General features: G+C 39.3%; 1 protein-coding gene across 3 annotated transcripts; it reads left to right on the top strand.

The window, feature by feature from the left end:
* Window positions 1-1534: 1534 nt before the first annotated feature.
* Window positions 1535-16252, top strand: LOC142349464 (uncharacterized). 3 transcript variants are annotated; one of them, XM_075401046.1, is made up of 4 exons: window positions 1535-1856; window positions 2685-2701; window positions 13048-13232; window positions 15703-16252. In XM_075401046.1, the coding sequence occupies exons 1-4, from the start codon at window positions 1730-1732 to the stop codon at window positions 16094-16096; spliced, it is 723 nt and encodes a 240-aa protein (XP_075257161.1). In that variant the 5' UTR covers window positions 1535-1729; the 3' UTR covers window positions 16097-16252. The 3 variants fall into 3 exon arrangements, with proteins under 3 accessions (XP_075257161.1, XP_075257162.1, XP_075257160.1); XM_075401047.1 differs by lacking the exon at window positions 13048-13232 and having other exon boundaries at window positions 2685-2705; XM_075401045.1 differs by lacking the exon at window positions 2685-2701 and having other exon boundaries at window positions 1535-1857; window positions 12993-13232.
* Window positions 16253-17862: the final 1610 nt, after the last annotated feature.

Below are 17862 nucleotides of genomic sequence, written 5' to 3'. Positions count from 1 at the left end.
ATAATCAACGAATACAGTTAGCAAAAAACGGCAAAGTTTTAATTACAGAGCGAGCACTCTCAACGGAAGTTGAAGTAGAATTAGCCCCCTTTTTAGTCTACAACGGTTGTGTTATTGGTGTTTCGGTGTGCACTTCCTGCAAATTTAATCAGAGTGGACTTATTTCGTGCTGTTTTTGATGAAAAGGTCTTAATTTTGTGAAATATTTGACCAGAATTTGTGACAAAAAAAAATTCAATAAAAGTAACCGACAATATATTTTGTCTTAAAACGTAAAATTAACAATGTTTTCTTAAAAAATTCTATTGAAATTTATCAAAGTTGTCAAAATTTTAGTCAAAAATTCCGAAAAAAGGTGAATGAAATCAACGGAATTCACTCTATTTTTTCGAAAGTTTAAACCTCGATATCTCCCTGTAAAAAACGAAAATCAAAAAAATATATCATTTTAATTCCATATTCTACGCTGGACAAGCTTTCTAATGATACCAGTCTCAACTCTCTACAATGAATATATCGATCGGCCGAAATTGACTGAACAAAAAAAAAACATTTGAATATATAGTTCCTCCCCCCTCAAGAGGGGTCGGAACTAAAAGATACTTAAGAGGCTCATAAAGGGGCTGGTTTCTCTAAACTGAGAGATAAACCGCAGAGAGGAAGAGATATGGGATGTTAAGCACGGAAAAAATTAATTAAAAATGAAAAGACTACCCAATTTTTAACAGTGACTAAATGAGACAATTTTTTGAAAATTTTAGCTAAGCCATATTGCATTTTTTCCAACTCTGAAGTGCAAATATTATTCAAACTGGCAAAATAAAAAATAAAGGAGGCCAGCTGGACGAAAATCAAGCGCTTAAAAATGATATTTTAATCTATATGGGGCTTTAAAATGACATTTGGCGTTTTTCATTCAGAGCTAGAGCGATTTTTCAAAGTTATGAATTGATTTTGATAAACAGAAAAGTTGTTGCTCTATTTTGCAAGGTTATCCGTGAAATTATACGTATAGAGAATTGATTAATTTTGAAGACAGAATATAGAAAAAATAATGAAGGTTTATTCATTATTGTTTATTATACATACTTTGAGTCCATATGCACTTTTCACTCCCATTATAACCAAAAATAGATGATTTCTTCCCAGAAATAAGTCAGGTCATGGATTGCATTTTAATAATGATTTAAGTTGACAATGTAGAGTACCTTGCAAACGATAAAGTTGACGGTAAATAGTAGCATGCCACAAAAATAGGATGGCTTCATACATAATTCGGTTAGCATTCAGAGCAAAAAAAAAGATATGAATCATTCATCCATATATTTTTCGCCGTTTTAATTGTAATAAAATCATATAATAGTTGATACTAGGTATCGTGCATTTCTTTGAATTTGCGATTTTTTGCTTTATGATGGAAATCGGTTTTAACAACAAGGAAAATTATTAAAATGTTCTAATAAACAGGTTACCAAAATGGCTGTGAACTTTAGTATCACTTTTTAACGAAACTGTTCACTTTTGTGACTTTTGACGTTTCGTAATGTTTAGGTAAAAATCAGTGTTCTTCAAATCATTAGACATAGTCAATATCATAGCCATTATCAATATACATATATTTAGCTTACGTCAGTTTATTCCGATATCAGTAATAAATTCTTTTAGCTGAGTTTTATAATAATTGCTCAAGATTATTGATTAAAAATAACTTACAAAAAACTGCTCCATAATGTTGGCACGCAGGGATAGCAAAAATGTGGACGGGAAGCGACCCTTGTCGGCCACCGGAGCAGTTGGGGACAAGCTGAAGACGGAGCCAGTGGAACAAGTTTTGGATCCAGGAAGCAAATCACTAGGAGCCGTTTCACTTCCTTCTCCCCTTATTTATCAATTTATATATGAGCAGAATTTAAGAAAAGATTTATTGGTTAAGACAGGCCTTATGTAATAACCCAGATTATGGTATATCAAGCTATAGCTTCTTACATCGTTTTCGTCGGTCTTTCTCAACACGGGTCTGGCCAATACCCATTTTCCGGTCTGTTTACGGGTTGTGAAGATCACATTTATTTCTGCTGCAGGATTTAGCCGGCGCTCCTTACAACTATACGGACGATTTCGGCAAAATCGTCAAAAACCGAAAAAACCGTCAAAAACTGACGCTTCTTACAAGCAAAACCGATAAAACCGACAAAAACCGATAAAAACCGACGCTTCTTACATCGTTATTGTCAATTTTTCCCAACATGGGCTATCATACACTTTCTAACTCGACTTTTTCAAACAATTATTAACAGACAATTTTGATGTGGTTTGACAAAAAACGACACTCGCCAATATGTAGTTAAATTGTCAAAAATGTCTGGCCGATGGTCTGGACAACGGTCTGACCAAAACTCTGTTCGGTCTGGACTATGGTATGGACAAGGGTCTGACCGACGCTCTGGACAACGGTCTGGCCGTGGTTCTGTTCAGTCTGGCCAATGGACTGGAGAAAGTCTGTTCGGTCTGGCCAATGGTGATCAAAGTCTGTTTGGTCTGACAAAGGGTGGCCAAAGTCTGTTCGGTCTGGCCAATATCTATCTTTGGTTATGATCGGTCTGGCCAATGCCTGTCTTGGGTCGCGGACTTCATACTGGGTACTAAAGTTGATACTTCTCCAGAGCTTTAGTGAAACGGTGTAGCCGAGGTTCTGGAGATAGTAGGTTAGAGTCCTCTAAACTCTAATTATTTAAGAGTAGATGGGGTTAGCTAATACAACAGTTGGGTTGTTAAAGATACAAGAGTAACCATATCACTAAAATTTACGTTTTTCACGAGCACGTTCATTCGAATTTGCCACTGTTTTATCACGATGTTAACAACATGTTGGCCAGAACTATAAACAACGAGAGCATTTGATAAATAAAAAAGTTGCATCAAAGTCCCTCGTATTACTTATAACGGAGAATTGAAACAAGTTGCAGATTAGCACCAACTGATATGATGGCTTTTAAGAATGTTGAATGATTGTTTACTCATTTGTATCTAAGTAACCGGGCGCTGTAGCAAACATGTCAGGGATAAGGCAACAAAAAATGAAACTAAAAAATAATTGAAATTTCTGTTCAGACGCATCGCGCTTTGTTTCGCAAATGTCTTTTAAGGCAATTATTAGCATTGATAGCCAAACAAATACATGCTAAAAATTATGTTTTCCCAAGATGATATTGTTATTTGTTTTCCCCCTTTATAGTAGAAAGTGACAAAGTGTGATTGTGGTTTTTGGCGTTTTTTTCGGCATCGAATTCATTTCGTGAGCAAGGCGGACTAAATTGGAGGTAATTTCATGGAAAAGTTGGTAAAGAAATGTCAGGTCTTTTCCGTGTGCCCCCCCCCCCCCAGTTACCGAGCACGAGTCATTACATAGTAAATCATTGTGTAAAAAAAGACACGTGCGTCTTGGGGGTGCAAATAACATGCACCCACTAAGCTCGGTGGCGGCAGTAACAGAAAAGATATAAAATATTCGTAATTTTTCCATTTCAGCTTTCCCCCTTTTTAACAGTTTTTCCCAAGAATCCACTACAATTAACTCTAGCAACCCAACCTCTTGCTATTATTTACGCGGCGTTCCTTTCACGTTTGGTTCCGAATCAACTATTACTAGGTGTACCTAATTTAATTTTTATTGATTGACTCCACCAAGGAACACAAAATTTGCTCGAATTTTCGTTTGAAAATTAGGCGAAAGCAATACATGTTGCGCTGCAATTTTATTACTATATTATTTTATTCTCCAGAATAAAACGATATGTTACAAAACAAATTGTGATTAATCCAAAGACATCACTACGAGACCTTTTTGATTTTGAAAACTAGTCGTGTTTTTTGTAGTGAATGAGCTTTAGAAACTCCTTTCACCAATCTAGCAACCCTGCACATTACTCTTATTTAAAAACAAAAATGATATTTTCAGCGTGAGCTTGACCTGTTTTTAATAAATAGGGTTACGAGAAAAATCTCTAAGTTGAGTTTTAGCAAAAAGAATACTTTGTTCACATACATTGCTTTGTTTAAGTTTAAAAGAATCGAGATATCACTTATTGAAGCGCCGGTCTAAAACTAAACTCAGAAATAAAAACAATGTCACAAATTTTACGTATTAATATGTTTGAGAGTTTTTTCCGCCTCGAAAGATTTCCAAAATGTGTAAGCAAAACGATTTCACTTTTTGACTTGACTGAAGGAATTGATCTAATAAGAACGACACACAAACTTTTAACAACCAATCAAGGAAGCATAAAAAGTAAAAAGAACAAACTGAGCAACGATATGACACACCTGAATATTGGGTTGTTATATAACCAATTCCCAACAATCTCGAAAATCAATGGTCGGCGTTGAACTCTTTTCTCCCAAGGCAGAAAGTAGGTTTTTTGGTAACAGTAATTTATGTGGTAACCGCATTTTTCTAAGTAGATCAAATTACTCTCGAGTGACGTTTAAAACAGGCAATGCAATCGAAATGCAAATATATTTTTCTTCTCAAAATTTATGCTAGATTGCGTTTGACCGTTTGAGTGACTGACAATTACATTTTTGAATTTTTCAGTTTCCATTTAATATTTAATTTTCTCTCTCATTCTCACTTTCAAGCAGCTCGAAACTCATGAAGGCAGTGTGCAACTAAAAAACGCCTGTAAATTGCGCACAAATTTTTTTAAGTTTACTTAAACGGTTTTTATTCTTTCTTCAATTTATAACTTTTTATTTAAAAAAAACGTTAAAATTAAAGGAAATATGTTTTATTAAGCCCTATTTTTATCATCTGAAGCCTTTCCGAAAGTTAATTTATCAACCACTCTATAAGTCACCTCAACAACCCCCCCCCCACATCAGGGAGTAAGAAAAGCAAGCTTCAAAAAATTCGATCTCCTGTCGAGTTCAAGAACTAAAGCAACAGATATAAATATCCCTGTTTATGCTCTTCGGCCTAAGTCTTGCATACCAAGACAACTTTTCATTAATATTTGTATTTCTGAAAGTCGCAACTATGGTAGCAAATCAAGCTCTATAAATACATCATAATTCGCGCCATTGGCACACCAGTTATGGTCAAAAACGGGAAATCCGTTACTATAAATAATATTGAAAGTGAACGTCAACCACTTCTGACTTCTTCAATAAAATCAACATATAAAAAGCTTCAACGAAAATAGGTTGGGGGAATGAAAATCATGAAATGAAAGAGTTTTGGAGGACGAAAGTGTAGGTGGGGAGAGGAAAATGAGGGTGTGGGGGGAGATAAAATAAAAAGGGAACTTGGTTCCTTTACACTCCCGGCAACAAAAGCAAGCATTTGATATGAAAATGTAAACACAATAAAACAAAAAGTTTTCATTCCGACATTGAGTTTTGTGTGTGTGTGTGTGTGTGTGTTTCGATGAACTTGTTTCAGTGACCCTCCGGCGCACCTGACGATTGTGGGAACACACGGCTTAGGGTTACTGCTGGTCTTTGTACCATTCATGTAGCCGTCTGGATGTCGAAACTCCTGGCTATCCCGTCTGAACCTCTGTGTGCTTTCACAATCTTCCCAAGAGGCCAGATGCCTCTGGGTGTGAACTCCTTGAGCACCCACACAATGTCACCTTCATCCAGCTCATCATGTGATCTTTGCCACTTCGTTCTCTTGTTGAGCTCAGGAACATATTCCTTCAGCAACTTGCTCCAGTAGTGATCAAGTAGTGTCTGCGTCAACTTGAAGACCTTAGTGGAGAACCGCTGGTTGCTGTTCACAAGAGGTTTCAAACACATGTGAGGTCGGCGAAGGAGGAAGTGATTCGGAGTAAGTGGTCCCTCATCTGAGATGGTGCAGCCCACATGAGTTAATGGCCTGGAGTTCAAAATTGCCTCGGCCTCTGCCACAACTGTCTGGAAAACTGAGAGTGTTAGTTTCCGACTGCCCAGCACTATTAGTAGACTCCTCTTCGCGGTCTGTATCAGCCTTTCCCAGACTCCTCCGAAGTGTGGTGCCAATGGAGGGTTGAAAGTCCACTGAATGTTCTGTTGAGCCAATTGCAGTCTGATGTACTCATTGTCTGGCTTGTAGCTTCTCTGGAACTTTAACTTCATTGCTTGGTTGGCTCCAATGAAGTTTTTGCCATTGTCACTCACAATGAGGTCAGGGTATCCACGTCGTGAGACAAATCTGCGGATTGTCATGAGAAGACAATCAGTTGAGAGGTCATGGCATACTTCTAGGTGGACAGCTCTGGTGACCAGGCATGTGAACAAGCAGACGTAGTGCATCTGGGTGCCCTCTCTCTTGTCCTCAATGTAGAAAGGTCCAAACATGTCCATTCCTTTTTTGACGAAAGGGTACTGCTTGTTTGCAACTGGAAATCTGAATTCAGAAAGATCGGCCATCTTCTGTCTCACATTGTCTGCCCTCCATCGTCTGCAAATGAAACAGTATTTCCCCAGACTTCGCAGCACTTTTCTCAATCCAATCATCAAGAAAGTCTGTTGCAGGTGAGCCTTCACATGTTCCACACCCTGATGGCCACAGTCATGGTGCGCCTTTTCAATCAACAGTCTTGCAATTTTGCTCCTGCTATGGAGAAGAAGCGGATGTTTTGCATTGTAGGTTAGAGGTGCCTTGTTGAGTCTTCCTCCTACCCTCAAGAGTCCGTCTTCATCTAGAAAGGGTGTGAAGGGCATCAGCTTGTCTCCTTTCTCAAGATTGCCTCCCTTCAACAGTGCAGAAATTGTTCCTGAGGAAAACTCCTTTTGGGACATTTTGATGAGGTAGTTCCTTGCCCTGTTCTCATCTGATGCAAAAATGTTAGTGTTGGATGTCTCAGGTGATTCGTTTTGTCTTCTAGTTCGAACTTTTGCCCTGAAGCGTCTTATTGCCCGGAACACCATTCTAGTAGAGTTGAGCAGTCGACTCCATGTTGAAAATTTGTCAACCTCAATGACCGGCGTCTGAAGTTGTGTCGCTTGTGTGGCGCATATGTGGGGATCACTGTCCTCGGCAAAATTCCAAGAGTCTTGAGGTTTGCTCAGAAAGTCCGGTGGTTGAAGCCACAGCTTTGGTATGTCTGATGGGGTGAGGCCTCGTGTTCCATGGTCAGCGGGATTCATCTTTCCAGGGATGTGTCTCCAATTCTCTTGGTTGGAATTCTCGTGAATTTTGGTTAATCTGTTGGCAATGTACATTTTCTGTCTTTGCTTGGATTGGATCCAACCAAGTGTAGCGGTGCTGTCTGTCCAAAAGTGTTGTCATCCAACTTATTGTAGTTGTCATCTCGCTCTCACAGAACCCAGCTAGCTCTGCTCCAAGTGTTGCAGCTTCCAATTCCAGTTTTGGAATGCTCAACTGCTTGATCGGTGCCACTTTTGTTTTACTGATCACATATCGGGATGTGGAAGATCCATGGGCGTTCGTTGTCCTCACATAAACTATGGCAGCAATTGCACTCATTGAGGCATCAGTGAACGTGTGAAGTTGATGGGTTCCATTGGTGCTGGGAATCAAGCATCTAGGAATTTCAATTGAAGTCATGTTGTCGAACTCATCCATCCACTCCTGTAGTTCCTGTTGGTAGCATTCTGACACAGGTTGATCCCAGTTTCTTCCCTCTTTAATGATTCTTTGGAGGCTGCATCTAATTCTGATGGCAAAGGGTGATATCAGTCCGATTGGATCGAACAGAGAAGCTGCCATTGAAAGAACCTTTCTTTGAGTCATCTGTTGTCCTGTGTAGAGAAACTTCGGTTTTGCAAGCATCAACTTGTCAGTGTTGGGGTCCCACGTCAGACCAAGGATTCTTTGGGCTTTCATTTCCACCTTGTCTTCTTCCAGTAGGTTTTCTATTGCGGCTGGTCTGTTGCTCAAGAATTTCGTCAGATTGAATCCTCCTGTATGTAAAACAGTTTTGATCTCCTCTGCACATCTGCGGGCCTCCTCTTCAGAAGGGTAGGTCTGCATGAAATCATCCATGTAGAACTGCTGCATGGTTGATGTGTAGGCCTCTGGATGTTCTTGTTTGTGGTCATTTGCACACTTCTGCAGAACAAATATCGCACAAGAAGGTGAGCATGTGGCTCCAAAAATGAGTCGATTGTATTTGAAGATCTTTTCATTGCCATCCTCTGTCCAGAGAAAACGGAGATAGTCTTGGTCTTTTGGTTGGATGCCAATCTGCATGAACATTGCCTCGATGTCCGCTGTGATTGCCACTGAGTACTGTCTGAAGCGGAGAAGAAGGCCATGCAGGTTGCAGAAAAGATCCGGCCCTGTCAGCAATGCATCATTGAGTGAGAGTCCCTTATATTTGGAAGCATCGTTTGTGACTCTGCGGATTTTGTCTGGTTTCTGTTTGTTGATCACTGGGTGATGGGGAAGGTACCAGACAGAGTGTCTGCAACTGGGGTCTGCAGTTGTGATGTAGTTTTTATCCAAATCTTTTTTGATTGTTTCCTCATAGCGGTCTCTCAAGTTTATGTCCCTCTCCAACCTCTGCTGCAGAGCGTGCCACTGAACTTTGGCCATGAAGTAGTTGTTAGGTAGTGTGATGTCTTTCTTCCATGGAAGTCCAATCTGTTATCTGTCACCAATGTGTCTTATGGTATCATTGAGGCTGGACACCGCCTCCTTGTCATCTGAAGACTGTCCCTTTGAAGAACACTGATTGAAGTTCACTCCTTCAATTGTCCAGAAGAGCTGGAGAAGATCTTCATCTGGATCGTCTTGCCGTCTCTTGATATGATTGAAAAGTGTTATGTTTGTGCTGTTTGACTGTCCGACCCTCTTCTGTGTGTACCTCTGAGGAATGGGCCCGGTCAGTGTCCAGCCAAGCAGAGTGTTGACTCCGTAAGGTGTACCACTGGGTCCCGTTGTGAACTGTCTGGGAACTGTTGCTGTGAATGCGTCTGCTCCAATCAGTATTCCGATCCGGTTGTCCCTGATTGTTGGAAATCTTATGCTCTGGAGGTGAGAATGGTCTCTGCAGATCTCATTCAACATTTCAATTTGAACTCTTGGCATGCGAAACTTGTCCATTGCTGTTGCGTACACAGGGATTCTGATCACAGGACAACTGCTGTACAAAGCTCCTATGCCGATCATGACATCTGCTGTTTTGACTGAGTGTTCACCATGAAGTGAAGCTAGTGGTAGGGTTATGTCTTTTAGTTGTTGAACTTGAAGTGCATCAGCAACCTTCTGTGTTATTTGAGTATTGTCACTGCCACTGTCCAGCAATGCGTAGGTTTCAATGCAAAGATCTCTGTTGAAAAGTGTTACTGGTATTGCCTGCAACTGAATCTGCGGTCTGATCCAAGAAGTCTCCCGCTGGTTGCTGCAGGTGTAGTTTTGTTGCGGAGTAGTTGCCTGCTGCTGAGCCACAGTGCGTTGATTGCTATTCTGCTGTCTGTTGTTGTCGTTCTGCGTGTTCATTGGCTGAGGGTGAAAACCATTTTTGTTCCAGTAGCCCCTGTGTGAAGTACTGCTGTTAGATCCACCATGTCTGTTTTGAGTTCCACTCTGTTGGTTGTAGTTTGAACTCGTCTGCTGCCTTTGGTTTTCATTGTTAAAGTTACGTCCATAGTTTGACTGGTTTTGGTTGGTTTGGTGTCTGAAGTTATTTTGTGAGTTTTGGTTCCAGTTCCCATTTGGTTGTGCATATTGTTGCATCTGCCTTGCATCTGTCCTATGGAGTGTTGAGTGATGGAAGCCATTGCATCTGTCCACAAGGCACCTTGTTTTTGATTGACAGAGACCCTTTTCATGACCTCTTAGACAGTTAGGGCAGAGATTGAACCTTCTCACACAACACTGTCGGTCATGCACTGACTTTTCCAAGTATTCGGGACATCGACCAAGGTTGTGGTTTTGTGAGCAGAGTTGACATGACACATCTGGTGGCCCCCTTCTAGAAGAACTGTTCACTCTGGTTCTCTGGTTCCGTTGTGGGGAGATGTCCTCACACGCCTCTGCGTAGGAGTCAATCCAATCAGCAATGTGGGTAAGGTTAGGTTGCAGCAAGGCTTGGCTTCTTGTGTGTTGATTCCATCTGATTATCATGGTAGCGTTTAATTTGTCTCTGGCCATTCTCAGGACGGCTGAAGACTTGAGGTCAGCTTCAAAGTTGTGAAGCCTGAATGTTTGTACCAGTCTTCTCAAGAAGGATGAAAAGCTCACAAAAGTGTTTGTTTCGTCCAGTCTGGGTTTCGGCAACTTCTCCAATTGATCTAGGTATGCAGCGACAATATGCTGTGGTTTGCCAAACTTTACGGTCAGATCAGCGATAGCTTCATGGTAGTAGTCCCCATTGTATGAGTATACACTTATGGAATCTCTTGCCTTATGTGTTACAGAGTTTTGGAGGTATGTCATTTTTTGAGCGTCTGAGAGGCCACTGTTGTTGTGAATGGTCGCTTTTAAGAAGCTGAACCACTGGTGCCATTTCAAAGGATCACCTGTGAAATTATCAATTGATATCTTGGGCAAACTCATTGTGTTCTGTATCATCAGTGCCTGGTGTTGCATCCAGTCTGGTGGAGAACTCGGGAAACTCGGGAAGCCATTGTATAGTTTGTTGTTAGAGCCGTTGTTATAGTGTACTTCATGCCCGGTACAACTGTTCAGTGGTTGTTGATTTTGTGGTGTGTACCTAAGGCTCATGGTAGGACCAGCTTGGCTATTGATGTGAAAAGAAAGTGGTTGTTGCAAATGCCCAGCTCTATCCTCACTCTCATGTTGGTTCTGTCCTCGAACATGGTTCTCTTCTCTAGATCGAATTGAATTTTGCCAGCCCTCATCTATTCTCAATGCCCCTGTGAGAAATTCTCTGTTCCTTCTTCTCTCTTCAATGTTAAAAACGGGTTGAGAATTATCAGGGTCTTCTGAGTCGGACGAGTCAGCGTTGTTTGTTTCTTGATTGTTGCGGCTTGCCAACTGATGTTTCATTTGTTTCATTGCTCTATTGCGTAAAGGGTACTGTTTTCTCAGTAGATTAGGGGAAGGCGCTGCTGATGTGTTGAAAGCAGATTCAGTGTCACTTGCATCCGTTCTGTGTGCTTTTGCTCTCTGTTCGCATTTCAGCATGGTTATGTTTCTTTCAGCAGATTCATTAGCAAGTGTTGTCAACTCTTCACTTGTTAGCTGTAGCTTCATGAGTTCACTGCAACTTCTGTCCAACTGCTCTTTTTGAGACCTCAAAAGTTCCAAAGTTTCACGTAGTATGCTTAGACCTTCGTTACTATTGCTCTGTTCTTCGAAGAGGTCTTTTACTGCGTTCCACTCTATCACTTTTAGCTGAAGTTGTTGCTTGAGGCTGTTCTTTGGTGTTGATGATGCTTTGGACTTGTTTGGCATGTTGATTGTGTTAGAAGACTTTTCTTATTTTACAAAGTTTATACTGCACTGTTACTGCACTATGTTTCCTTGTAACAGCCCTATTCTAGTTTTTGTTATGTTAAACCTATTATTTAAATGAGGCTGTTGCTTACTGTGCTTTTGTTTAATGTTTGATTGCTATGTTTATGCTTGTCGCTATCACTAAGTGATGTTTGATACAGATATGATGCTAATCAGAAGTTGCATAGAGTTAAACTTTTCCACTAATCAGTGAAATTCTTACAAACTTAGATAAATTAGATGTTTGTCTGGTTGCCTATTTGATTCTCGAGCGCGACAGAAGGAACCCTAACCTGTGGTGGTTACCTTTCGACTATTGTGTGTGTCTACTGACACTGGTGGGGGGATAACTTCACGTTCCTATAAACCTTAAGGTAGCAAGGGCATACCAGGCCTTGCAACTAATCCTAAGTTAATGTGTGTGTTGGTGGTGCTTTAAATTTCACCTAGAGGAGGACCTACTCCTTTCAAAACTAATGCGAAAAGATACTATATTGATCCAATGATAACTAGTCGCCTATTAAAATCCAGCTTTTGAAATGAAGACATTCAAATCCGCAAGCAAGACCAGCCCATCTGTCGTGACTAGGCATCCCACGCAAGCATCCTTTTCAGGAGAACTCTCATCTCAGTCTTCACTTCTAGGGCCAGATTAAAAATCAGTTGGATCATTTGTGATTGTGATGTTTTTGATTAAAAAGTGTGAAGTTATCAAAACCAGAGTTTAAAATGTGCTAAGTGTCAAATGTCTAAGTTCCCCCCTATAAAATCAAAAATTCCTCAGTCTGCGTCGAGCAAGTTTCAAAGGTCCTTTGTTGACCCTAGGATACGCCAGAAATGTTTATGCTCTTCGGCCTAAGTCTTGCATACCAAGACAACTTTTCATTAATATTTGTATTTCTGAAAGTCGCAACTATGGTAGCAAATCAAGCTCTATAAATACATCATAATTCGCGCCATTGGCACACAAGTTATGGTCAAAAACGGGAAATCCGTTACTATAAATAATATTGAAAGTGAACGTCAACCACTTCTGACTTCTTCAATAAAATCAACATATAAAAAGCTTCAACGAAAATAGGTTGGGGGAATGAAAATCATGAAATGAAAGGGTTTTGGAGGACGAAAGTGTAGGTGGGGGGAGGAAAATGAGGGTGTGGGGGGAGATAAAATATAAAGGAACTTGGTTCCTTTACAACCCAAAAAAGTCAATCTTGCAGACTGGGTTAATATTTTTCCAATGAAATTTAAAAGAATTTAACTATGTAAAAAACACACGGGGGATCTTGTAACTTTTAACAACTGCCTTCTAAAGAAAATTGCAAGGCCGTAAGGAATGGAAGGTTTACTTCTAAAAAAATTGGGGGTAAAAAAAAATAAAAGTTGGGGGGTTAATTTAAGAAATTTTGCCACTAATCAGTTTCTATAAATTTGTATATCACAATTGTTCAATTTTTCAGACTTTATTTTCAATTTCGGATGACGATGACTGTCATTTTCTGCCCATTCAGCTTTTCAGTTTTTTTTTTCAAACGCGTTTCAATTGTTTTTTTTTCGTTGTGAAACGGCTTGGAGATTTAGGCCAGGTACCAAGCAAGAAACTGGCTGATGACTCTGACTTTGTGAACTATGCTGAGGTGTCTTACTACACGTACACCCTTCCATCCAAATCAGTCACAATCTCACAACATACAACGATACTTAATAAGAACAAAACAATCACTCCTATGAAATCATATTGCACTTTCAAGGAACACCCCCAAAGTAAAGACAAGGCAAAACATTTACACCTGTCGCTGAGCGATACTGATGAATTATACAGGTATAGAGTCTTTTTTTAATAATTTCATTATCATGTAGTTTATGTATTTCGTGTAGTTATTTAACAGACACATGATTTAGTTCATAACATATGTCCGCATACAGATTCCAACGCGATACCGGAAGACACAAAAAGTTATCTTGCAAGATCGTCATCAATGATCAGTCGATGATTATCCTGAACCATCTTACAAAGTATATGCTATCTTGCATCATTCTTGATAATTCGTTCCGGTCGAGCTCTGCCCTCATTGCCTCTGAAAGAACGCAGAAATATCACAAATTGTAATTGCGCTTTAAAGAAATAATTTGAAACAGAAAGACACATGCGATGTTCCTTTATTTCCGGGAAATACACAAATTATATTTCAATAAAAAAATTATACCTTATTATGAATATTTTACAATTATGACTTGCTTACACTTATTTGATCTCAGTTTGAAAAATATTGGTTTTTCCATTTTGCACAGAAAGTACAAAATTGCAGCATTATCGGATGAAAAACCTCAGCACCATAAAAAAAAGTGATGGAAAAACAATTCTCAAATTTGAAGATTAGGTTCTTTATATCGACAGTCCACGAAATTAGTCAAATTTAAGCTGAGCAAACTCGAAAATGGAGTAAATGGAGCCCAATTTTATGGAAGTTCCTCAAAACGGTTATTGTATAACTGTATATTACAATAAGTTAAATGCACAGGTGGTGGTCAAGCCAGCTGATAGGTAAGCCAGTCGAATTTCGAACAAAAAGCCAAGTTAGCCGAAAATTTTCGAGATAGCATTATTATGGTTTATCCCTAGTGCTAATATGACAATGACGGCCCGCGATTTCCGGATTGCGTCCGATAGCAGATGAGAGGCATGGAAAGGACCGTGGTCCGATGGCCTCGAAATAGCTATATCTCTTAAGAAAACCCTTATTTTTAATTCCCTGGTGCACTGGAGTACATTATAAATCGTAAAAACTATGCGCAGTCTTGATTGTTAACAATATATAACTTTAAAAAATGAATTATTTCCGTATTAACTATTACGTAACATTCGGCTTACTTTTACTCCAACTTGCTATGCATTCTCCATTTGCACAAAGCTGACAAGTGAAAAAATGGCACATGATAATATTTCTAAATAAGTACTGAAATTAGATTTGCCCACACTGAAATTGGTTGAGGTGCTATCTGGAAGTGACCTCTGATCAGACCCTTCTAGACAAAAGTATACTTTGCTCAGACTAAAATGCGCTCGGAACACGGTGTGCGCTCGAAGTGCATCGAAACTGTCTCTAATCAGGCCTTTCCAGGCGGAAATGACCTCTGATCGGACCGAAATCAGACCATTGTCCAGACAATTGTGCAACCATGGCACCGGCCAAACCCAGACCATCGTCCAGAAGATTGTGCGCTCAAAATCAATTCTGATCAGACTCAATTGCGCTCAAAATATTCTTATCAGTGAATGGTTTTCACTATGAACGAGTTTCTTTATTTTTGTTATTGTATATTCATTTCATAAAAATTGATGTTTGCATAATAAAATTCATAAAAAGAAAAGACCATTCTAAAAGTATTGCTAAAGAAAAGAAAGTCCAACTGCTGAGAAAAAATCTTTTTAGTATACCATTAGTGCAAATTTTGAACTCAATGGATGAATTTAGACAGCTTTCCATATAAAACGTCGTGTTTTATAGTTAATCCAAATTTTGAGTGGACTGGCTTTTTCTACAGCCGGACCCCTTTGGTTGTGATCAAGGCCATCAGACTCTAGATGTGTTTGTGATCAGAATGCTGCTTTTTGTTGCCTCTTGGCAGAGTCAACATCTCGCGGTAAAAAAAAAACAAAAAATCAAAAGAAAAAATTTCCGCTCGAAATGGTCTCTGCTGAGACCCGATAGCGCTCAAAAGCTTCTCCGATCAGACTACTGTGCGGTTGAATCCGCCTCTGATCAGACCAACCCAGACGGAAATGACCTCTGATCAGACCATTACCATCCGGAAGTGACCTCTGATCATACCATTCCCAGACCGATGTGACCTCCGATTATACTAGTCCACTCGAACCAAATATCAGACCCTGTAAATTTGGTCTGGGAACACACCGTTTGCGTTGGACTTGGTCTGATCAGAGGTCACTTCTGGATGGGACCTCCACCTGGGTGGGCTCCATTCATTCTTGTCGAAACATCCAGTCTGCTACCCAGGTCATAAAAATTTTGGAAAATTGTGTGAGAAATGAACTGAAATGGGCCGAACTACGATTAAAATGAAGTAAAATACGGCACCCCCATTTGTGTTTGTTTTAACATTATGTGTGCATATGAATTATTTATAATTATTTAATTATTATATATATATATATATATATATATATATATATATATATATGCTATATAGGACTGGGGGGGGGGGGGGGGGGGCTAGCGGAAAAGATCCACAAAACGTGAATAATGATAATTTCTTAAATATTTTTACAGCTTCACGCAAAGTGGTTCCAGCAATGAGTTGGCAGAATTATCAAGCGAGCCACAGCCAGTCACAGACGATATCTCCTGCACTGAACCCGAAGGCTTTGATCCCGTCATTGCGTTCTGCGCAGACTGCAATCTACGTGTAATAACAACAGTCTCAACTGAAAGAAAGAAAAAAGCTTATATAGCATTTATTATTCTTTTAGTTCTATTTTTATGGCCTTTTTGCATTATTCCATTGCTACTTAAACGTTGCAAAGTACCTGTGCATTATTGCAGCGTCTGTGGTTCGAAACTGACCCCGAGCTCGCGTGAGAAATCGACAAAATGTACAGAAATGTCGAAAGATACTCCAATTAAAGTCACCAATGAAAGCGATTCAAGGTCGCTCGAAAAGTAATCGATGTCGCAAAAAAGGCCGTGACATTGATAACAATGAATCAAATTATATCTGAATTGATGATAAATATCTGTTCAATAATATGAAATAGGTTATTTAATTGACACTTTACCAAGCAGTAGAATTAAAACAAAGCCTGCAATATAATTAAAAACTGAGCCGAATTAAGTTTTGATTGCAAGCATTTCATGAATCCATCCGGCAGATTTTGGAAACGTCTCATTCGTTCCCTAGTCTAAAGGTCGAGCAAATGAAAAGACCAATAGAGTCTGGAGTGTGTGTGTGTGTGTGTGGGGGGGGGGGGGGTGGGTGACGGTGACGGAGCAAATCGATATTTGCAAAGTCATTTTGTCACGTGGTCTGAAACAATTATATAAAAACTAAAAACTGTTTCGGATCTTTTCCGTTTGTGCCCCCCCCCGCCGCTTAGTTTTGCACCCCATCCCCCCCCCCCCGACGCGCGTGCCATATTTTTACATGATGATATACCATGCAATGGCACGTGTTCTGTAACCGGGGGCGCATAACGTACGGGGGGGGGGGGCACAAAACTGATTCGATCCACTGCTTCTATTGCCTCATTTTTAATCGTCGAGTTTTGTGTCAGCTGGCTCTGCATTGTCTCTGAGTGATAACGAGTGAGTCTTCTTTACACTGTAATCAACTCTCACAGCCAAAAGTAGCTTCCTAACTGAAAAAAAAGAATTAATTTCGCTATTTCTTGAACTAACGCATGTTGTACAAGAAAAAAGCACGGATAGATAACGAGATCAATAATGTCTACTTTCAAAACAGTCCCAGATATAACAAAAAGTTTTGGATAAATGCATTTCAAAAAAGTTATAAAAATTGCTTTATATTGGAATAACAAATTAAGTAAAAACTGTTATTAATTCTTATATTGCTGCAATAATAACAGTTGCTTAACATATCCGTGATAAATAAGCTACTTTCTTGGCTTAATTGCTAAAATCCAAGCCTACTGAATACTACTATAACCTCAAGAAGTAGTCAAAAACTACTTCATTTCTAGAACGTTTTGTCTTTGTTCTTTTTAATGGCGATTTTGATAGTATTGGCCTTCTTCTGTTTTCTTACATTCCAAATATGGATTGTATTAGTGCGCTGTCATTTTGCAACTCGCGGAAGAGTAATGGCGACGTATTTTTACAATTCAAAGAATTTGAATTGTATTGGGGCGCTGTCTTTTTTACAATTCAAAGAATTTTTACAATTCAAAGAATTTGAATTGTATTGGGGCGCTGTCTTTTTTTTAAGATCTGTTCACACATTTTCATCATTTTTGAAGTCAAATTGGAGTAGTGATTTTGGTCACGCCGAAACAGGAAATGGAGCGAAAAAGCGAGTGGTTTTGCGGCGTGAATTTTTTTCGCTCTAATTTTAAAGTAGAGTGCAAAAATGGTGTTTGAACAAAAATTCGGTTTCTCGGTAGTGGTTCTTTGTTCACATGCGGCAATTTCACTCTGATTTTTACAGTTTTTTCGTTTTTTTGGATCGGATTTTTTTCTAAATGGTTTTCACAATCCATTCACAGCTCATTCTAGGCCTAGTTTTTTGTTTGAATTAAATTTTCATTTCTCGCTAGAGGTTTTTTTGTTCACATGCGGCATTTTGACATTGATTTTTTGTTTTTTTTCTTATTTTTTAATCTGATTTTTTTAAAATGGTTTTCTCAATTCACTCATAGTCCATTCTAGGTCTAGTTTTTCTGTTGAGTCAATGAAAATTCTTTGAATTGTACGTCA

This window comes from Convolutriloba macropyga, chromosome 11 (genome assembly GCF_964194025.1).
Source record: "Convolutriloba macropyga chromosome 11, txConMacr16.3, whole genome shotgun sequence".
Classification (NCBI taxonomy): Eukaryota; Metazoa; Xenacoelomorpha; order Acoela; family Convolutidae; genus Convolutriloba; species Convolutriloba macropyga.
Note: the sequence above shows the minus strand (reverse complement) of the source record. Positions and strands in the feature narration are given on the sequence as shown.

Coding starts and splice junctions, on each gene's coding strand:
- LOC142349464 (XM_075401045.1), top strand. CDS start 1,730: ATGTTGGCACGCAGGGATAGCAAAAATGTGGACGGGAAGCGACCCTTG. Junction 1,858..12,992: donor CCAGGAAGCAAATCACTAGG/AGCCGTTTCACT, acceptor TGGAGATTTAGG/CCAGGTACCAAGCAAGAAAC. Junction 13,233..15,702: donor GATACTGATGAATTATACAG/GTATAGAGTCTT, acceptor ATATTTTTACAG/CTTCACGCAAAGTGGTTCCA.